This window comes from Numenius arquata, chromosome 8 (assembly GCF_964106895.1).
Source record: "Numenius arquata chromosome 8, bNumArq3.hap1.1, whole genome shotgun sequence".
In the NCBI taxonomy this organism is placed as follows: domain Eukaryota; kingdom Metazoa; phylum Chordata; class Aves; order Charadriiformes; family Scolopacidae; genus Numenius; species Numenius arquata.
Window position 1 is genome coordinate 29,027,623 of NC_133583.1, and position 22,256 is coordinate 29,049,878.

Consider the following 22,256-nt stretch of genomic DNA (forward strand, 5'->3'; position numbering starts at 1 on the left):
ATGTGCAAGCAAAACAAATGACTGACTTAAATCTTTTCAAAAGGTAACAGCAAAAACCATTGCACAGCATGAAGAATTAATGAAAAAAACTGAGACCATGAACGTACTGATAGAAACCAACAAGATGCTAAGAGAAGAGAAGGAGAGGCTAGAACAAGAGCTGCAACAAATTCAAGCAAAGGTTAGTACTGAGGTTCATATAAATCTTTCAGTTGCTCAAGCTGATGAGTTACTGTCCGGATATACCGTTGCTAGTTACAATAAATACATGGTTTAGATAGTGATTATTCCTTTACATCATATACAAATGAATAAGGAAACTTTCCCCTTAGAATTTTAGAAGACATTGGTCCACCTAGAACATTGGGAAGTTTGAGGTTCAGTTTCATTTAAATGAAACTGAAAATCGGCATTTATCCAGTAGCAAGGATGTTATCAGCAGATAACACAGAAAAATTGCACAGGAATACATATAAAGCAACCACTGCTTTATTAAGAGTTTGAGGGAGATACGCGCCTCATTCCATTTCTACACACCAGTTATTTTAATGGAATCCAGTGCGGTGTTGTTTGGCTTCTAACATGTAATTAATAATCTGTTTTCTGTACCAAAGTACAAAGAGTAACAGTCATAGATTGTAAAGTCATACCTGTGTTATATTTTTTTTTTTTTCCCCCTCTGTTGGATCATCACCTGCTCTTGCCCCCTGCTGACCACTGGGAGAGAGAGAGTTAGAAAAGAAGATATATCATGATTTCTTCAGGGTGTTGGTTTTGCTTTCTGTGTCCCTCTTACTGTCATTGTTCCAATCCTACCATATTCCATTTCCTTCAGTCTCGTAAGATCCGGAGAGTTTAATCCCCGATTGTGTTTTTTCAGGTACGCAAGCTTGAGGCAGACATTTTGCCTCTACAAGAGTCTAATGCTGAACTGAGTGAGAAAAGTGGAATGTTGCAGGCGGAGAAAAAGCTGTTGGAAGAAGATGTGAAACGCTGGAAAGCCCGGACTCAGGTGGGGAATGCATGTTTTCAAAGATGTTGGCGGGGGTGGGGGCAGAGGGTTGAAGAACTGAAAAAAAGTTCTAAATGTTCTTAACAACAACAACTTAGAAATGTATTTGAATTATAAAGCATTGCTTATGCAGCTTCAAAATAAGCTATTCTAATTCATAGGCATTCCAAATCAAAATGCAGAAGCAGTAGCTCTAATTCAAAGAGATTTTCTGGATATAATTGTATAACTATCTTACGAAAATGCAAACTATTTTCTCAACTTTTCAGCATTTATTGAGTCAACAGAAGGACACTGATCTTGAAGAGTATCGGAAGCTCCTTTCAGAGAAGGAGGCAAACACCAAGCGTATACAACAAATGAGTGAAGAAACAGGCAGGCTTAAAGCAGAAATAGCCAGGTGTGGTATAAGTCAATTAGTAAAAAGTTTTGTGCAAAGCAAAATATTTTAAATAAAGCTGTATCTGGAAGTGTAATTTCTTAACTGTCTCTATGTAACTAGGAAACCTTTGGTATTCCTAACTGCAGCTTGATAATGCACAGGTAAAATGAAGTGAGAATTGTTTTGGAAGTTGTCTGTTAGCTGAACTTACTCTAAATTGATTTTGTGGAATAATTTGTATTCTACAAATACCTGTTTGCATTGCAAAATTCTAGAAAACAATTTACTACAGATAATGCCTGTGTTATTACATAAATGAACAACATTGAAATATATTAATTATTTCAAACATCTCATTTGCATCTTCCTCCAATTACTTGTTATTTAGAGCTAATGCGTCCTTAACTACAAGCCAGAATCTTGTTCAGAGCCTGAAGGATGAAGTAACTAAAATAAGAACGGAAAAGGATACTTTGCAGAAAGAACTAGATGCTAAAGTGGCTGACATACAAGAAAAAGTGAAAACTATAACACAGGTCAAGAAAATTGGGCGCAGATACAAGACTCAGTATGAGGAGCTGAAAGCACAGCATGATAAGGTAGATATGTTTTTCCTTTGTTTGCAAAGAAATTCTATTTTAAAGTATGTTTTCATCTAGAGTCATGTATAATCTAGCTAGTGATCTTCACGGTCTCTTAGTATAATACTGTGTGAATACTTACCTGTGAAGAGAAAAGCAGAAAATCACATTGTTTATTCTGCTGTTAGCTCAAACTGCCACAAAGCATGAGCTGCATATCACTAAATACTTTGCAGCACTCTTAACGAACTTCAGAGTTCATTAGAATTCCTGGGTTTTGCCCAGAACTTTTTAAACTATCAGTTTGCACGCAGAAGCAATTTGTGAAAGTAGTGACATACTAATCAGATAGTACCCTTTAGCCTGATACCGTTTGACGTGTTTCAGATGGTTGCCGAAGCATCAACTCAACCTTTAGTAGAACAACAAGAAGAGCAAGTTTCTGTCCAGGAAGTACAAGAGCTGAAAGACACCCTCAGTCAAGCTGAAGTGAAGACAAAGTCTTTGGAGGCTCAGGTTGAAAGTTTACAAAAGGTAAGAACAGTGAACTGCTTCAGAGTACTAGACTCTAGTGCAGTCTTAAATGCCTAACTGTGAAGAATGTGAGGGTGGTCTTGTGTGTGCGTGTGCGCACATATGTACAGAGATATGTGAAGTGACCCATTTGTGCCTTACTTTCTTGGGAAAGGGAACTTAACCCTGGTGAAGTAATAGTAATGTATCTCATGCTGTTTCTTGGAATAAATAAGTGGGAAAGAGAATGCTATTCTATCAACTATTGCATTCAGAGAGGACTGGACTCCTCTACTGTTGATTGGAAGCTCTTTAACCTTAATACAGTGGTCAGCTAATATTAGGTCCTTGGAATTTGTTAGGCTATATATTTCCCAAAGTAGCTGGTTATGGACAATAGCTGCAATCTCTCTCTCCAGACTGTAGCAGAAAAGGAAACTGAACTTAGAAATCTTCAGGAGCAGATAACGCAGCTACAATCAGAACTTGCTCGTTTGCATCAAGATCTGCAAGAGAAGACTACACAGGAAGAACAACTCAGGCAACAGATCACTGAGAAGGAAGAGAAAACTAGGAAGACCTTGCTTGCGGCCAAGCAGAAAATTGCACAGTTAGCTGGTATTATAATATTTTTTTCTGTCCTTAGGGAAAAGGGGTTTTGCTTATTCCTATGGAAAAGCGTTTAGACAGGATGCTTGGGAAAATATGGCCTACTTCATGTTTTACTTAAAAGTTTTTTTTCTGGATTAGATATTACAGGAATTGTTCTTAAATTGTAGTCCTTTGGGAGATGATAAAAGTATATAACTAGCCGTACGCTGGGGGGGGAATAAGTTTTGGCCAGCCAAGTTGATCCTTTTGTTGATTAGAGCAGATTGACCCTAACAACTTGGGTAATTCTCCCCTTCCTTCTTCCCTCCCTAAGTGTGCAGCTGCAAAACATACTGCTTCCTCTGTTTAACTGATGTTGAGAGGAATGATGGTGCAAGAGCTTGCTAAAAAGTGTTGTTCTTTTGTGACTACTTTTTAATTTAAATTTTCATTTATATATATTTATTAGATATTTTTAATCAGAAAAATGGCATGTGAAAGTTAAAATTACCTCTAAGAGCTCTGTCAATAATAGCTCAGCATTTTTAAGGTTTCAAAATACTTCAGTAACCTATTAAGAGAGACAAGCATTCAGCACACAGACTTAGTAGGCAGCTTTACAGTGGTAAGACTGGATTCTTTCCTATTCGATTAGGTACAAAAGAACAGCTAACAAAAGAAAATGAGGAGTGGAAGCAAAAGAGCAGCTCATTAGAAGAGCAGAAGACTGAATTGGAGGTGAGGATGAGTGCACTCAAATCACAGTATGAAGGTCGAATCTGCCGTCTGGAAAGAGAGCTTAGAGAGCAGCAAGAGCGACACCATGAACAGCGAGATGAGCCACCGGAATCTACAAATAAGGTACAAAATCCTTTTAGCTGGCTGTGGGAGGGGAAACAAACAGCTTGCATGTCTCATGACTGAACGAGAGCAACAGCTCTCAGTATGAGCACCATTGTCCAACTTGGTTTGGTTTTGTGTACACAGTAGTTAATACCCAGGACTACTTTATGTGAAGATGTTTTTTCTAAACATCCTAAATAGAAGATGGAAATTCTTGTCATAGGTTTCCTATACTTTAAACAAAAAACAACAACAACAAATAAACCCAACCAATGAGGCCAACAAACTCAGCACTGCGAACAGAGCAGGCAGACAGAACATACCGTGTCAGCCATGGTGTGGCATGTGAGTTTGTGTGGCAGGGCATGCAGGAAGGGTGCGTCTTTGAAGGAGGGGCATTCCGCTGGCTGAGTGGGAGACTTGAAAGACCCATAATCAAGAAACCAGGCACTGTTCTGTGACCATCTGCACAGGTCAAGGGTACTCATCCTACCTGACCTTCAAGACAGAATGGTGGGCACCCTTTCCCCACCATAGAGGGTGTTGCTCTCTAGTCATTGACTAGGTGGAGTGCATGGACCTCCACCTGGGAATAGATGAGGAGCTGATTGAGAGTTTTATTGGTCAGCATTAAAGGGAGGACAGGAACAGTCGCACTGTTCCCTGGTTTTGGAAATACACAAGTTGGCTTTAGTAAGGATTCAGAACTTAAATTAAAACTTAATTCTTGCCATAGTCAGAATTCCCAGTGCTAACAAGCATACAGTTATATCATTCACTGTGAATCAGCCAATGAACTGTTTGCGCTCTGCTCTCTATTTTTGTATTTTTATCCATGTGTTCAGTATAATGGGTTCTAGCTTGTATTGTTCCAGTAGCTTCAGAAGATACCTGAGAAATTTCTGAATTGGTTTACGTACTTGGTATGACTGGTATGATTTGTCTTGGAGAATCTGCAGTAATCATGGAGTCTAAGTAGATACGCTAATAAGTCTGTTAGAGAAATGATTGTTAATAGAGATCTATCTGCTGAGGTATTTTTAGCAAATTGCTCTGTTTCGTATGTACATGGTATGATACTGTTTCTTATTTAATAGGTCCCAGAACAGCAGAGGCAAATCTCACTCAAGTCTACTCCAGCTTCAGGTGAAAGAGGAATGTGAGTTGAAGGGTTTGGGGATTTTGCTGAGTTCCTGTGGTTGCTGTTTCTCGGATTTGTCTTTGTCTAGTTGCTCTTCTTTTTAGTAAACCACTGGCTATTCACAATTTTTCTTAAGCAACTTTGAAGATATTGATTGATGTAATATGTTCCTCCTGTTTTCTCAGCTACATTTAATCAGTAAAGCTTTTAAGCTGTTAAATTGTCCTATTAGCTACCAGGGACATGGTATCTGGGGAGCATAGAAGGTTTTTAAAATGTTTTCAGACTTCAAGATTCTTGAAGTTGTACAGTTTTGATTGTTACCTTTAAGCTTGGTTTTGGGAGGGATCTTTGTGCAAAAATCTCAAACGTGAGAAACAGACTAAATAGACAGTAACTCTAATAGCAGATATATCAATAAATAATCGAATGACTAAGCTCTAAAATGGGAAATATTACTGTATTACGAAGTTTAGATAACAAACTCCCTTTCAGTTTTTATGACAGCATCCTTTTGAAAGCAAGGCTTTCAGAAATGCCTCTTAAAATTTGGCTGAACCAAGAGACGATGTAGCTCTGTAGTGAGTGAATCACTTAGTTTTAATGTAATAAAGACCCAGCACAGCTCATAGTGAAATCTATGCACTGCTCCTTTTGATCTGCTTACAGATCTCTAGTTGATTACCTTTGAAAAAACCTGTCAAATCTCTAAACTGGACAAAATACTACTGATGGCATAGTGGATATATCTTGGGATTTTTTTAACGATAAGCAAATTTTGGAAGACAACTCATTATGCCCTTGTAAGGCTTTTGAATTTTAAACCTTTAAAAATTAGTATTTCTGGATATGATAATTATTTACACTTGGTGTTTTTAAAATCTGATTTCTGCGTTACCATGATGAAACCAATATCCTGTTTTTCAGTGCTAGCACTTCAGATCCACCAACAGCAAATATTAAACCAACTCCTGTTGTGTCAACTCCAAGTAAAGTGACTGCTGCTGCAATAGCTGGGAATAAGTCAACTCCAAGAGCCAGTATCCGTCCAATGGTTACGCCTGCTACAGTCACTAATCCTACCACTACTCCAACAGCCACAGTTATGCCTACAACACAGGTGGAGACTCAGGAAGGTAAGCATTTTAGTGTAGTATAAGGATCTACAGTAGTCATTAATGCTCTCTTTGCCTTGAGATCTTGGCAATTATTAATTTCAAAGTATCTCAAATAGTTTTATTGTTCCTGCATCTCTTTCAATATTGCATGTTTGTGACCACTTCTGTTGCAACAAAGTTCACGACTCCTCAACTGAAGATGTGTTAATCTGCAAAACATTGAATCTGCTTATTTAGGGCATTGAGAAATGGAGAATGTGAACTGTATTAGATAATATGAATCATGACAGTTGAATGTGCTACTGTTTGCCTTTCAGCTATGCAATCAGAAGGACCTGTGGAGCATGTTCCAGTCTTTGGAAGCACTAGTGGGTCTGTACGTTCCACTAGTCCTAACGTTCAGACGTCTCTCTCTCAGCCCATCTTGACTGTTCAGCAGCAGACACAAGCAACAGCTTTTGTGCAGCCCACTCAACAAAGTCATCCTCAGATTGAGCCCGCTAATCAGGAGCCATCCCCTACCATTGTAGAAGTTGTACAGAGCTCTCAAATAGAGAGGCCGTCCACTTCTACGGCAGTGTTTGGCACAGGTTGGTTTTATTTATAAGCCTACATTTTTTAATAGTTCCTTTTATGTAGCTCCATTTGGACCCTTGTCAAACCAGGCTTAACTTTGGTATAAGAATTGGGAATTGGTGCTTTTTCCTTTTTTTTTTTTTTCTGCTTTAGTTTATTGCACCTTTTACAAACTTGCTGAGGTTAGGCTGCTTTCTTGAACCTTCAGAAATGGTATCTCTGAAATGCTGTTGTCACTCATTCCTTCAAGTAGAAAGTAAAACCTGAGTTTGTTTATGTATTCAGAGCAGCATAGAGGTTTAATACATTAAACCTTGCTGACTCTTGTTTCCATGGTACTGTTGGAGCAACATTAGTTTTAGGAGTCATGAGTGAACCGTTTAAGCTGGAATATAAAATTCAGAGAAGAACTCTAAAGCTGCTCAGTGTGATACATTGTTGCACATCTGTTTGCCCTGCATAGTGTTGCGTAATGGTGATGAGCATTTTCCCCAAAGTACGCTTTTGTAAACTAGTTTTTTTGTTTTGTTTTGTTTCCCAGCTGTTAAACTTTTAGGTGTACTTGTCAAAAGCAAAGATGTTGGAAGAAATATTTCAGTTGTACCCAGAAGCTTACATTAGGTGTCAATTAGGTTGTGGATGTAGGTCCAAGAACATAAGACTTGTAGCAAAAAGGGCTAATGGTTTTCACATTCCTAGGAAATGGCACAAGGTGATTCTATCTGATTCTGTTTGTTACGATGCAATGTAGAAAAAGAGGTGATCTTCCAGATTAAAAGAGAAAAGCTTTTGATTTTCTGTTGTTGCTCTGAAAATAAGTGAGAGGCTCTTTTAAGTTTCAGCTACCCCAAGTTCTTCACTGTCCAAACGTCCACGAGAGGAAGAGGAGGATAACACTGTGGAAAACTCAGACCAGATTTCAGAGGAAACAGTGGATGTACCTCTTCCAAAGAAACTGAGAAGCATACAGAGAGTTGGACCTGAGGTTTGCAAGAACATAAAATGCTGCTACTTAATCTGTCCCTTTGGAAGATTTTAATGGAAAGAGCAAGTATATTACTTCAGAGCAAGTCAGTTAATTCTTAACATGACTTCTCAATCTGTCAGGGAGGAAGCAGTTATATTTGGATATCCTAAAAGGCAGAGATTGTACCAGTTGCAGTGAATGATACAAATGTTAGTGAACCATCAGATGAAAGAGAAAGGGCCATATCCTAGCATTGAGGAGGAATAAGTTAAGACATTTTTTCAGTATGGTCTGGAAGGTCATTGCCTACAGTTATTCTGGAATAAAATACAGTGTACTTGAGGAGATGCCAGGAAAGCAAAGATGAGTTCAATGGAAAAGCTTACAGGAGATGCATGTGAAATATTGGTGTGAGGGAACTGGGATGTCCTGCAAAAAAAGGAATGAACTTGAGACAGAACCTCAGAGCAGACAACTGATGAGTAATGTTAAGGAAGTCAAAAATTTTTTTTGCATAACAGAAAAGGGCAAGATTGCATAAGAACATTATCACTTAATTAGCTGAAAGATGGAGGTGTAATGGGAAACCTTGCGGTTCTTTTTTGGTCCTGAAAAGATTTAGGGACGCTGAGGTCCAGTGGACTGCAGTAGGGAAATCTTATTTCTCCAGAGCAGAGAAATAGGGTGCTAGATAAAAGCAGAGCTAAGGAATAAGAGTAAAAGGGGAACAAAATGTTGCCCATGATCTTTATGGGAAAAGATAATTTCTTTTAAAAAGTAAAAAAAAAAAATCTCAAACATGTTAAAGAACCAAACCTTAAGGCTATGATGTGTTTTAAATAAGAAAAATATATGTTCTTTCAGGAGGAAGTGACAGCAGAAGAGAGCACTGATGGTGAGGTAGAAACTCAAACATACAATCAAGACTCACAAGACTCAATTGGAGAAGTAAGCATACTTGAAAAGAAAAAAAAATTTCATTTCAGCAGAAATAGCTATCTTCTCTTTTTTTTTTTCCCAAACACTTAATATTTTTAGAAGTGCAATACCAAATCAAATCCTGCAGATTTCCAGTGGAAACCATTTATAGCCTTTTAATGTTTAGACTTGAAATGTTCAGGGATAGATACTCAATTTTTATTGCACTCTACATTTACCTTTATAAGTAACATTCAGAACATTAATGAAACTTTGCTATTTTGAATTGTGATTTGATGCGTTGTTTTAGAAATCCTTGTATCCTTAACCCCAGTTTTATATAGTAAAACTGAGATGTAGAGGTTAAATGAGACAGTCTTAAAATGGAATTGGAGTTTTCAGTTCTTCGCTTACTCCTTTGGAGTACTTTTTTGCTTTCTGGTTTTTCTTTTACATAAAGATTTGACAAATCCTTGAGCGATCTTAGAGTTAGATGGGTCATGATGCGATAAAGGGAAAAAGAAGTTGGTTTTGTTTTAGTTCTGTAAAATGCCTGTTGTAGCTGTGTTAGGAAAGCCAAATACAAGTGAAGACCATGAATTTAATCTCCTTTTACCTCAGAAACGAGCAAAAGTTAAGGTAGTTCTCTAACTTGGCAAAACCTCATGTTGTGTTGTGGAATCTGTTTTCTTTAAGCATTGGTGGGTACTGAGTCTTTAGTCAGTCATTTTTTCCCTCATAATCTTCAAATGTTTAAAAGGTATGACAAACATTTATCTCCCCATTAAATCCCAGCTGTGTCCTTTCTATTTCACAGGTATCTTTAAACGTTCTTTAATTAACAGTTCTGGTACTCACTATCTTTATTTGAATTCTGCTGCAAGACAACCATTTATAACATTAAAGTGACATGTTCAGAAAATAACAGAACCTAGTTATCATACCTAAATCAAAAGTCTTGAATGCTACAGCATGTATGTGGTAGAATCCCAAATTATGCTTTTTAGTTTTTAAGAGGTTATGGAGGACTCTCCCTGATGCTTTTTTTTTTTTTTTTTCTGAACACTTCAAGTCATGCTTGTCAGATTTGGTTCAGATTTTTTTTCAATATGCATACGAGCTGAATGGAAAGAGAACTTTTTTGCTACCTCTGTGTCTGGCTATCATGTGAATTGAGTTACTGTTCCCCGAGACCAAAAGGACTCTAAACCAGCAGCTCAGAGTTCATGCTTAGGAGGGAGAGATGGTTGTTCTTTGATCCTGGGTAGACTTTTAGTTGTCTGTAGGTGATTGGTGGCAATCATCTGTAGTATTCTCTTTTGTCTGCTCCTGTCTTGGTTAGTTATTATTGAACAGTAGTAACTAGTGTTTCTCTGGTAAGCATCACAGAATGATATGGGGTTGGAAGGGACCTCTTAGACATCATCTAGTCCAACCTCCCTGCCAGAGCAGGTCCACCTAGAGCAGGTTGCACAGGAGTCTGTTTCTCTTCTTATTGTCCCATCACCAGTCTTGTACACTAACAGTAACTGCAGCGTTGGTGGAGTGCTCAGAGTATGCCTTTTTTTATCTTTTACAGGGTGTTACACAGGGAGAGTACACTCCCATGGAGGATAGTGAAGAAACTTCCCAGTCTATCCCAATAGATCTTGGACCTCTTCAGTCAGATCAACAAAATACTTCTTCATCTCAGGATGGTCAGTCCAAGAGAGATGATGTCATTGTAATCGACAGTGATGATGAAGATGATGATGATGAAGAAAACGAAGGCGAGCAGGAAGTATGTATATCATGGAATTACTTTATTTATGATTTTGTCTTTGATCAGATAATAAAGCTCACTTGGCAGGGCTGATTTAATCAAAAATATTTTTTTTACTGTGTTTATGTAGCCTGAACTTCTAGTGTTCTAAAGGTTCTCACTAATTCAGCTTGATTTTTTTGAAGTCATAAAATTTCATAGTACCTCTAGATTATCTATGACTATTCAACATACAAGGGCGGTGTCTGTGAGGAGAGACTGGGGGCTGCCCTGTGCTGGGAATAGCCTGTTCCAGCTGGCTCTGCAGTGACACAGCTGAACCCATCAGCTGGTGAAAACTTATTAATAAAGGGCAAAATGCTGCATGGGAGTGTTAGTGTGAGGAGGGGGGGGAAAAATGGGAGAAACAATCCTGCGAACACCAAAGTCAAAGAAGAATGAGGTGCTCCAGGCACTGGGTCAGATATTCCTTCTAGCCCGTGGAAGACACCACAGTGGAGCAGATATTTCCCTGCAGCCTGTGGAGAGGAGGATATTCCCTGGAGGAAACTGCAGCCCATGGGGGAATAGGCCCTACTGCAACGAGCCGTGGCAGTAGAGAAGAGAAGCCAGTGCAGGAGCGGGTTTATGCTGATGAATGGCAGCCCTTCAGTGGGAAGGACTCACTGGAGTAGTTCTTGAAAGACTGCAGTCTGTGGAGGCCACCCACGCTGGAGGAGAGGGAAAAAGTGTGAGCAGGAAGGAGTAGCAGAAAGAAACTTTAACGGACTCTCATAATCTCCCATTCCTCATCCCCTGTGCCCTGCTTGGGGTGGGGGGAGGAGGAAGAGGAGTTGGCAATGAAGGAGTGAAGTTGAGCCTGGGAAGAAGGGAGTGGCTGGAAGGTGTTCTAATTTTTGCCTCTTTCTCACCATCCAACTCTATTTTTAACTGGCAACAAATTAAATTAATTTTGCCTGAGTTAAGACTGTTTTGCCCGTAATGGTAATTGGTAAGTGATCTGCCTGGCTTTATCTTGACACTCAAGCTTTTCCACCTTATTTTCTACTCTTACTCTGTTGAAGAGCAGTGAGGGAGTGGCTGGGTGGGTGTCTGGCAGCCAGCCGAGGTAACCTACCACTGCAGTCAAAAAATAAATACATCTACTCTGGGGATAACAAATGCACAACATCTTCAGTAAGAGATCCACAGACAGAGGTACTGTAAAGTGAGATGTACCACTTCAGGATTTGAAATTGCTCCACTGGCCTTTCCACACTTCCTTAAGGCTTTTTTATGGTCTTGTCGTAGGACTATGAGGATGAGGAAGAGGAAGATGAGGATGATGATGAAGACACAGGGATGGGAGATGAAGGTGATGACAGTAATGAAGGAACTGGTAGCGCTGATGGTAATGATGGCTATGAAGCAGATGATGCTGAGGTGAGATTTGTACCTTTTTTATAGCCTGTTAAATTTCATGGAATAAATTGGTGTTGTAATGCACCTACACAGATTTGAACCCTTGAAAGAGAAAATCTTAGTATGAATTCATTGCAGAAAATTGAGGCTGCTAGTAGGTGATGGTAATTTCTGTTATAACTGGTGTTTTCACAAGAAAAGACAACCTTGAATGTTTAAGAGGGCTGAATGAAAATGCAGAGTACAAAAGCCAGCAGCAAATGCTGTAGTTGCAAAGCTAGTAAGGCAATTCTGTCAAAAGCTGCGTACTTAATTGTCTATTATTATTAAATGATAGTGGCTACATTGTTCATGGTTGTATATGTACAGAAAGGCAAAGCTTCTGAAATTTCATGCAGTTGTATACGTTTATGTAACTTTGTAGATACTTACAGAAATATTTTAAGATTTTCATATGTCTTTTGTTTACTTTGCTTTTTTTACTACTTTTATATTCTCTTTACACCCTACAAGTTGCTTAGTGCTCAGACATATTTATGTGGGTTTTTAGGGTGCTGATGGTACAGATCCTGGAACAGAAACTGAGGAAAGCATGGGAGGAGGTGAAAGCAACCAGAGAGCTGCGGATTCTCAAAACAGTGGTATGGTTATTCCATGTTTCTTCAAAGTCTATGTCTGTAAGGGGGAGACACGTAGAAGCAGTTTTGCTTGTGTTAAAATATGTGCTTAAAATACACACTGAAGACCATTTTAACCTGAAATGTAGTTTCTTTTGAAGTGTTCTTTTCTTGATGTATTATACGTTTCTTTGAAAAGCCGACAAGCTCTGGCTGGTATGGAAACTGCTGTTGATGTCTCAGTACATGAATCCTCCTTTCTCTAAATCAGCACTTGAATCATGAATAGTTTGTTTCGGTGCTGGTCTTGACGTAGCTTGCACAAGTCTTGTTTTAAGTAATTTTAAATAACGGTACTGACCTGTCCCTGCTCCTGCAAGGGTAAAAGTATCTGTATTAATGTGGTACCAGAATTTGAAGACTTGCCTTCATGTTTTCAGCTCAGTTTGGAGGGCGTGGGTTTACTCCTGTATACTTCTGTACGTTTTAGGAGAAGGGAGCACAAGTGCTGCAGAGTCCACTTTTCCTCATGAAAGTTCAAGAGAACAGCAGCCATCATCTGCCTCAGAGAGACAGACCCCTCGACCCCCCCAGTCACCACGCAGACCACCACATCCACTGCCCCCACGACTAACTATTCATGCTCCTCCTCAAGAACTGGGTCCCCCAGTACAGGTATAAACTATCTCTAGTGGTTCAGAAGACTTTTTTAAAAAAATACTGTATAATTTCTTCTAAATAAAACCTAAGTACTCTGTCTATTATAAAAATAGACAGCATCCTAAAAATGGTAGCTGAACAAACTGACTTAACATGGCTCATACTGTAGATTATGGCTGGACAGGGAACTTTAGAAGCAGCAAGGCACTTACTTGAAATTCTTAATACCGGTGGTGTTTCAGTCAGTGACTGCTGATATTCCCGCTACAGCGGCTGTTCCTGAACAGGTTGTAACTCAGACAAATTGGCAGGGGGTTTATTGTCTCTGCCCCAATGCAGATGGGGCAGAGGAACGTTGCCATTCATTTTCTAAGCTAAACCTTTCATAGTCAGTGATTATGATAAACTGATTCACAACCCATAATTATGCTTTGACATAGACCTATAGATTTTGTAAATTAAAACATCACAACTCAAATTTTGCAAAAATACCCTGACTGAAATTATCCTTTGCCATTAACTTTTTCTGAGGCTTGGGGCCGCAGTATTTCTGTGTTGAAGTTTTATGTCCTCAGTACAAAGTTGAGTAAGATAGTAATGTCAATTCCCCAGAATTTAAACCTACATGATTCTCTTTCATGGTTAGACCCGGCAGCAGATATGAGATGTGGCGTAGCTACTGCTATGGTCTATTCTTTAAGAAGGTATGAAGCTGTACCTAGCAGTGTTGTACACTTACTCGTTTAGCCGCTGTCCTTGGCTCCGATTGAATAATTGTATGTTATTAGAATTCAGGAGAGCATTCATGCTGTTTTTCCTTTACTCTAAAGAGAATCCAGATGACTCGAAGACAGTCCGTGGGACGTGGACTTCAGCTAACTCCTGGTTTAGGTGGGATGGTAAGTATATGAGAGTCTACTACTACGTTAAGGGAACATTCATAACTCTTGGGTTTTATTCTGTTTTTTAAAGAAATCTGGCTACTGACTTCAGGGGTGGGATGGTTTCTGTAGCCTTGCAGATAATATCTTGGTCCTCATAATTTCTGTATAAATGGAGGGCAAATACCAGAAAAGTCCCAGGAAGCTAAACCTCTTCAAAAGAGATTGAATTGGTTTTGTCCAAGGTGGTTTAAATTACTTGGTTTTAGAGTCAGTCTTTTAAAGTGGATATGTTACTAGAAAAAATAATACGAATGTTCTCAGCCTTATCATAAAGGAACAAGGCTAATATATGCTTTCTGTCTGTCTCCTTCAGCTAATTTTGAAGTCTTTATTCAACTTCAGCTGTATTTGACAGAACGAATGCCAGGTTCAGGGAGGGATGGGAGAGAGACTGACTGACTGAAAAAGTATCTTTTCTGACATCAAAGACATCAGCTCAGATTTTTTGATTCTGCTTGGCTTGCATGTACCTGCCATTCCATTTCTCATTAGAACTGGCCCTGGTACCTACTGCTTTTTGCCTGGACAGTAACTGAGCACATGAGAGGGACCTCACAGGTACTTTAGGGAGAAAGGTTTGAAAGATACCGAAGGAAGACAGGGAGATGAAGAGAGTGCCTTGTGGAGGATGAGGGAAGAGGGAGCTGAGGTTTCTGGCTTTTTAGGCAATGCAGGAACAAAGGACACAACTTCATAGGGAACAGATTATTTGATTCACATTTTGAAAAATCCCATACGCTAGGTACATTACAGCAATCCAGATTAAGACCGATAGTTCCTATCTTATTTATGAATGTGTCACCCTAAGATTCCTTTGTAGTCAACAGGGAGGTGTGTCACTTCGATGGTAGAATGATCTCATAGAGTTGATGTCTAAAAATCTTTTGAAAGATGAGTGCCAGGCAAGTGTATAGTTTTTATTTTGGTTTGGGTTGGGTTTTCTTTGTATTGCTTGGAAGGGTGATCTACCTAACGAGCTGAGATTTAGATGTCTAAAATTAGACAAGAGTTTTGTTGGAGCTACATGTGTCTTTGTTTTGCTGGACAATGTGGAAAAAGCAAACTCGGCTTGGTAGAAACTGGAAAGACATTGTAGGCTCTCATATCAGTCTCTCTTTTTCCAGCAGCAACACTTCTTTGATGATGAGGACAGAACAGTTCCAAGCACACCAACTCTTGTAGTTCCACATCGTACAGATGGGTTTGCAGAAGCCATTCAGTAAGTAGATGTAAAGGAAAAAAAGGGAACTATTTCTTTCTATTTTTCATTGTAACGAAGATAAATTCAAATTAAATGAACTTGTGATTGGAGTGACATGCTAAGATGTGCTAAGTACCCCAAATATTACCAATAAAAGTAGGACAACTTGCCTCCATTTTTGGATGTGTGACGGTTCTGGACGTGTTCAGCAGTCCACTTAAAATTGTGAGAATTCATAAGATGAATAAGTAAAGACTATTCTCTTCACTATTTTGCTGATTTCAGATGCAGTGCAAAGAAGTTTGCAAAAGTATTTGCTATTTAATTAGCAGTAGTTTAGCTGAGTTTTATGGTCGGTTCCAATTTTGTCTCATGCATAATTTTTTCTCTTGTTTTGGTCAGAAAGTTGCATTTGTTTTTCTTCTCCTTCTCCCCCTCCCCATTCCCGAGCATTGAAAAAATTGCAGAATTCCTTAAATTTTTATTTTGATAGTTCCCCCCAGGTAGCTGGAGTTCCTAGATTCAGATTTGGACCCCCTGAAGATATGCCACAAACTAGCTCAAGTCACTCTGATCTTGGTCAGCTTGCATCACAAGGAGGTAAACCATTTCTGGTCTCTCTTTTCCATGGTGATTCAAGTGAAAAACAAATAATGCAGTCAATAAAGTACAGATCTACTTTTGTACTTGTTGAAGTGTGGAAACCTGCAAGTCTTAAATAATTGTCAGCAGAGAGAGACTAATGGAAAGTAAAAAGGTGTTTCCTTCAAGTTACTGCACTTGTGTTTGTAATATGGTTTAAAAAGTAGAATGCTTCTGTGGGTGGGAACAACAGGCTTGTGAACCGCAGAAGCTGAAATTTTACGTAGGACAAATTGCCTGCTGGGCACAAGAAACTTCATTTGACAAGAAATGAAATATTGAAGGAATGGTTGTTTTGTGGGTTTTTTCTTTTGTTTTGTTTTGTTTTTTACTGTTGATTGTAGCTTTCCTGTAGTAAAATAATAGGGAGAAACAACAAATGCAAAGAAACCCTTGGGGTATTTCTTTACCTGCTAGGAGGTGGCCAGGCAATTTGTCTAATGCTGTCCTGAATCAGTCCCTTTCCCCTGCGTCCCTGTCAGCATGGAATCGTACGCTGTTCTTTGAGGAAAGCTCACGGCAAAATAATGGCATAAGAAAAGGATGAAAGTAAAACAAGTAGTAACATTTTCATCAAGGTTTTACCTTTCAATAAATTACAATTAGCTCTGGCAGTAAGTCAGAAAAACTTAAAACACAAAAATGTCCATATTTACATACAAGTCACTGCATTTCCTCAAGTGTACAGAGAGGAGACAGCAGTTAATCTGTTTTTTAGCTGGCTTTTTTAATCGTCACTAAAACTTTGTGTTGCAGGTTTAGGAATGTATGAAACCCCACTATTCCTTGCTCATGAGGAAGAATCAGGTGGTCGCAGTGTTCCAACAACACCATTACAAGTAGCGGCACCAGGTAAATGGCAAGAAATTTGCAGGCTGAAGCAAAAGCTGGAAACCTTGACTTTCCAGAAAACAATTTGATTATTGTTGTTATAGTGCTTCTTGCTCCATCAGGAGTATTCCAGTAGCCCTTTCCCTGGCATGCCAAAGATTTCTGTAAATTTTCTGTAGGAAATTCAAACTAACTTTATGTTTATTAAACTACTTTTCTTGTGCAGTGACAGTTTTTACTGAAAGTGCATCAGCTGACGCTTCGGAGCATGCTTCTCAGTCCGTTCCCATGGTTACAACGTCTACTGGCAATCTGTCCACCACGACAGAGGCTGGAGCTGGTGATGATGGAGATGAAGTTTTTGCAGAGGCGGAATCTGAAGGGTAAACTGTGACTTGTTTGGTTCGCTAAGATTTGATGTCATGTTAGTTTTAATGATTTTCATTTTCTTTTTTTTTTTTTTCATCCAAGTGTGCCTGTAATTCATTTTTAATTTAACTTGTTCTGCTAGGAAGGACAGCTCAAACAGGATTTGGTAATTTTGTGAAGTAGTGCAATCTGACCTTTTTGTCTAAAACCAAAGATTTTCTTCCAATTTTTTTCCTGATTTAACATAGCTAATACAAAAGTCACCCAAAAAAAAAACTTTGGTGTTTTTCCAGAATGCAAAAGGCTCTGGACTAGTCACATACTGATGGTAAAGGCCCCAGTGGGGTTTGTAGAATAAAGGCTAAAGCATTCCTGTTTGTTCATAGAGAAAAATCACTCCTTGTTACAAAGCAGGCATATACAATGAGGTCGTTCAGTAAAGGCAGTGCGAAAGTATGAAAGATGTAGCACGAGAGAGGAATAAGCAGTTCTTCAGAACTTGATAGACAAATGATTTTGTCTCGCAGTTTGTGATAGCATAAAATGCACTTTTTTGATTTTTATTGGTTGCATAATAATAAAAGATGTGTAGTTTACAGTTTACCTAAACTTTTATCTACTGATTGCAGGAGGTAGGAGGTGTTAATAAATATAAGATAAAAATAAAATATTTAATTTAAATTAATTAATAATAAAAATAAAAAATTTAAATGTTACTGCTGCGAGTTAAATAAGCCACACAATTTTCTTCATGCAGCACCAACTTGGGTTGCAGTAGTCTGCCTACAAGTAGGTAGAGCATAGGATGGTTTTTCTAACATTAAAGTCTCAAATTTGTTTTTTATAAAACCATCTAGTATATACTTCTTTCCCTTAGTGATTAGAAGTATATACATAGAGGAACTAAATGGTTCACAGAACAATCTGTAGTTCTGAACAGGCTTTTAGTTTGATAGGAGAGTGAGTCAATCTGTTGCTGGTAGAGAACAGATGGTTGCCACAATTTAAGAATTTTAGTTATCATCAACAGTTTTTGTTTACTAATCAAAGTAAATATATACCAAAAAGTGAGCTGCATTTAAAATACATCAAATGTTCACCTTTTTTTTTCCAGTCCTATAATGCCTTTTTGGTTTTGTCTTTTGAAGATGGAGTTCGAATAACTTAGGTATTGCACCAAGTAATCTTTAGGCATAACCGGTCAGTGGTGGTCTCTCCACTTCATTCTTCCCCTGCCTAAACATACACACCACCGTCACATTAGGCTTTTTAGTTATTATTATTATCAAATAGCTTCTATGACCTTCTCTGAAAGACAATTAATATGTTGAATATGCATCTAGAGTTGGGCTGCATATCAAGGAAATTACATTGTTATTTTTCTAAAAGCCAGATAAATCTGTCACGATTGGGGTGGGGGTAAATGACAAAACAGAGTAAAACTCATGAAAATTTCTGGGGAAAGACATTTGTATAGGAATCTTTCTACTCCAAGATGATGCTTTTTTTCCTGAGCTTTTTGACACTATGTAAATATACATATATGTTTTTCTTCCCCCTTCTCTTGTAGAATCACTTCAGAGGCAGGCCTAGAAATTGATAGCCAGCAAGAAGAAGAATCTGTTCAAGCATCTGATGAGTCAGATCTTCCTTCGACTAGTCAAGATCCTCCTTCTAGTTCATCTGCAGGTGCGGGTTAATTACTGGAAATAGTTGTTTCATACAATTTCATTAAATGGGAAGTTTTTGGACCAGCATTATGCACTGCTGATAGCCAAGATACAAAAAAATAAGACAGAACTCTTAGAGCAAGGTCACGTTTTGTTTACCATTAAGGCTATAGGCATCAAATTTTCTTGGACCGCAGTAACTAGAGTAGGCCATAGTAAGAATAATGCTTCAAGGAGCAAAAGGTACTGATACTTTGGTGATAAATCATCAAAGAACAGTAAGTAAATCACTGTTATCGATTTACCACTTAGCATAGGTGATGAAAGAAGTCCCAGACTTGTTTGTTTTGAGGCTTTTATTTATATCAGAGATGTCAGTGAAATAAGGATGCACCTTCATAATTTTAAAGTAAATTCAGAGCATAATGCATATCAAATCATGTAAACATAAACACTGAGAAACTGTACTACACACAGACAGTCTTTCCTGCATTTCCACTTATTCACAGACACAAGCAGTAACCAGCCTAAGCCATTTCGACGTGTCAGACTTCAGCCACCGACATTAAGAACTGGTGTTCGTGGTCGTCAGTTCAACAGGCAAAGGGGTAAGTGTTCATGGTTGCTCAGATTCAGACTCTTTAGAACATATTTTTAGCACTCTCTTCCTATGGGGACCATATATGAAGTACTACTTTATAAGCCTGTCTTTGCTTGTAAGGCATTAAATAATACAGCATCCCTACCCTATCTTTCAATATGTTACCCTAAGAGCTCTGTAGTTTTGTTTTAGTATGTTAGTTTGAGCACTTTAACTTTTAGATAGGCAAACTTTCTTCTTAGATGGCACTTGGTTCTTATCAGTGGAGAGAGAGTAAAGTGCAGTTGATCCTAAACTAAGCAAAGTTTTAAGAAGATTAAAAAAAATAATGTGAGTACATAAGTTTAGAAATCTTTGGTTTTAACATTACATATCAGTTTCCCGTAGGGTATGTAGGGAGTCCAGTTACTATCTCATTCAACAGAAGAGGTTTGTAGAAGTGTTACAGATTTTTGTAATGCAATATAGAGTTAAACCATGACAATAAATTATTGTTTGCAACTTCTGTATTAAGAAAAATATTTATATGAATTGTATTCAGTTTGGCATTATTTTAACATTGTGGAAGATTTGATACTAGCAATGAAATACAGGTATCTGGTATTTTTAAGGAAAAAAGAAAGTGAGGAGGTGGACCTACAATAGATTTTCTTTCAAGTCTATCACCATTTCTTTAATAACAAAAGGGGGGACTAACTGATTTCAAATACGGTAAGAATGCTTTTGGCACAAGTCAACAACATTCTTTTAAATGATGGAAGTGCAGTGTGTCCGTATCACCAGGCTTTTGGGGAGGGGAAGCTTGGATTTTATCAGAAAGGAAGTGCTTCACTGCAGTAGCAATTCCCTACAGAAGGATGAAGTATTAAATGTACCAATGGCTTACTAAAATGGTGAAAAGGATTTTTGTTAATGCATTTGTTTTCTTTCCCAACACAGGTGTAACTCATGCAATGGGAGGCAGAGGAGGCCTGAACAGAGGAAATATTAGTTAAATGATCTGTAAAGTAATTACAGCTGTGTATACAAAAGTGCCAGTTTGCCCGTGGTTCTTTTAGTGTAATGAAGCCAGAGCTTAAAGCAGCATTTTATACTTAGATTTGTGTGCACACATTTCAATGTCCTTATTAATAAAATTAGACAAAATGTCAACATTCAAATGGCATCTTTTTTTCAAAATCCTCTGCTGTGCATCACTTGGTAGGACAGTTGTACCAGTCTTTGGATACAGTCTTTCCTGTGAGTGCAGTAACAGGTCTTGCTATTCTTTTGCCAACATCCAAACTGTAGTACCGATCTGAAATGAAGATACGTCAGAATTAAATTCTAGAATTTACATTTAGTACCTGGAAAGAATCTTGAAGTTAAAGACTTCCTTTTAATTTCATTTAGGCATAAATAACAGATTTTTCATTCCACATACATATGTGGAGTTGAGGGGCCATAACAATGAAGTTTTGTCCTCGACTTTTTCTTTTACGTGTCCTTCTTTGTGTTTAGCTAAGTTTTATAGTACTGCTAATAATTAAAACTGTCCCAAGAACAGGGAGTGGGGAAGAATACTCTTATACTGCTAGAACACAGAAATAGCGTTAAGAATTTGGAAATAAAACAAACCAAAACCAAAACAATCCTGCACTGACTACAAAAGTGGGAACTCTCTGGTTCCCGAGTGTGAATTGGCCTGTGTTAAGGTTAGGAATTAGATAACACTAGCAGAGACTTAACTTTAGCTGTATCCCCATACTGGATACTAGTTCTCAGAGGCTTTTTTCTGAATAATCCAGAAAATTCTGAGGAATGCTTTTGCATGATCGTGACTAGAGGGAAAGGATTTACCTAATCTGGAATCATAAATAATTATTTTCTGTGAAGCAAAATGATTCTTCTTCTTCCCTTTTATGTTTTGTTTTGTCAGAAACATAGTTCTATGGAAGCCAGTGAAAAAGGGAGCAATGTGCAGTGGTCCAAGGATTTCAATCTATCATTAGTATAATTCTGCATTTAAGTGTCAAGGTTTTTTGTCACTTTATAAACCTGAACTCTTATGGCAATGTATTCCACGACTGGCTAGCTTGAATCATTGTACCTCGTTGCTGCTAGTTGTCCTGTAACTATTGAATTGTTTTACTAGAAACATCTCGCAGTTGAAGGCAACGTTTTAATTCTCAGGACTTTTTAGTAGAGCTTAAAATCAGTCTTGCAGAATCACAAGTGGTAATCTCATGCTTTGGAAAGCTCTGAGATACATGGGCTGCTTTCTTTCCCTGTCCCTTAGTCTTTTGAGATATATAGTAACTTGCATTAGCTTTAACTTACTGTAAGAGAAGGCATAATAATCGTAGCCATCTGGCTTATTGTGGTTGGGTAGTGATATAGTTGAATGAATTACTTTCGGGAGCCCTCTCCAGTAGGTAGTCATTTTGATTTCCTTACGCAAAACTCCTGCAAGCAAAAGAAAACTTAAGTTAGGAGTTAAGTATCACAGTGTGTTTGCTGTAAGCTATCGTTTGCTTGTGTAATCTACAGCAAGCAAGATCTATTGGATTAAAAAATTTTAAAAGTAGTATATTTAAAAAAAAAAAGGGGGAACAGAATGTTGTGTTTCAGAAACTACTAAGTTTAAAATGGTTGTATAAAAGAAACTTAATAAACGTAAGTTACCAGATGGATATGGATTGATTCTGACACTCTGAATAACACCTGGCATTCTTGCTGCACGTTGGAAGCGTCTCCTTATTACAAGTCTTGGAACAAAAGCTGGGTATCTTATGGTAACCTGGGTTCTTCTTCTTTGACACTGCTTGGCTGGTTCTTGTCTGTACACGTACTGTTGCATGTTGCCATCTAAAACAGACATTTGTTTCATTTCGTTAAAAAAAAAAAAACAACCAAAAGCAACCAAATTAACAAAAA

The 22,256-nt window shown here is 38.1% G+C and overlaps 1 protein-coding gene across 1 annotated transcript in view; it reads left to right on the forward strand.

The window, feature by feature from the left end:
* Positions 1-22,011, forward strand: part of TPR (translocated promoter region, nuclear basket protein) — a 42,733-nt gene extending 20,722 nt beyond the window's left edge. The window contains exons 28-51 of the mRNA XM_074151268.1: positions 44-181; positions 881-1,012; positions 1,282-1,414; positions 1,785-1,993; positions 2,363-2,509; positions 2,908-3,106; positions 3,735-3,940; positions 5,020-5,081; positions 5,991-6,199; positions 6,499-6,771; positions 7,594-7,742; positions 8,589-8,672; positions 10,222-10,422; positions 11,695-11,826; positions 12,356-12,446; positions 12,913-13,097; positions 13,913-13,981; positions 15,151-15,245; positions 15,721-15,827; positions 16,626-16,721; positions 16,927-17,083; positions 18,640-18,758; positions 19,249-19,347; positions 20,280-22,011. Coding sequence (XP_074007369.1) covers positions 44-181; positions 881-1,012; positions 1,282-1,414; positions 1,785-1,993; positions 2,363-2,509; positions 2,908-3,106; positions 3,735-3,940; positions 5,020-5,081; positions 5,991-6,199; positions 6,499-6,771; positions 7,594-7,742; positions 8,589-8,672; positions 10,222-10,422; positions 11,695-11,826; positions 12,356-12,446; positions 12,913-13,097; positions 13,913-13,981; positions 15,151-15,245; positions 15,721-15,827; positions 16,626-16,721; positions 16,927-17,083; positions 18,640-18,758; positions 19,249-19,347; positions 20,280-20,335 — 3,348 coding nt within the window. The 3' untranslated portion in view covers positions 20,336-22,011. The remainder of the gene's footprint in view (positions 1-43; positions 182-880; positions 1,013-1,281; positions 1,415-1,784; positions 1,994-2,362; positions 2,510-2,907; positions 3,107-3,734; positions 3,941-5,019; positions 5,082-5,990; positions 6,200-6,498; positions 6,772-7,593; positions 7,743-8,588; positions 8,673-10,221; positions 10,423-11,694; positions 11,827-12,355; positions 12,447-12,912; positions 13,098-13,912; positions 13,982-15,150; positions 15,246-15,720; positions 15,828-16,625; positions 16,722-16,926; positions 17,084-18,639; positions 18,759-19,248; positions 19,348-20,279) is intronic.
* The last annotated feature ends 245 nt before the right edge of the window (positions 22,012-22,256 follow it).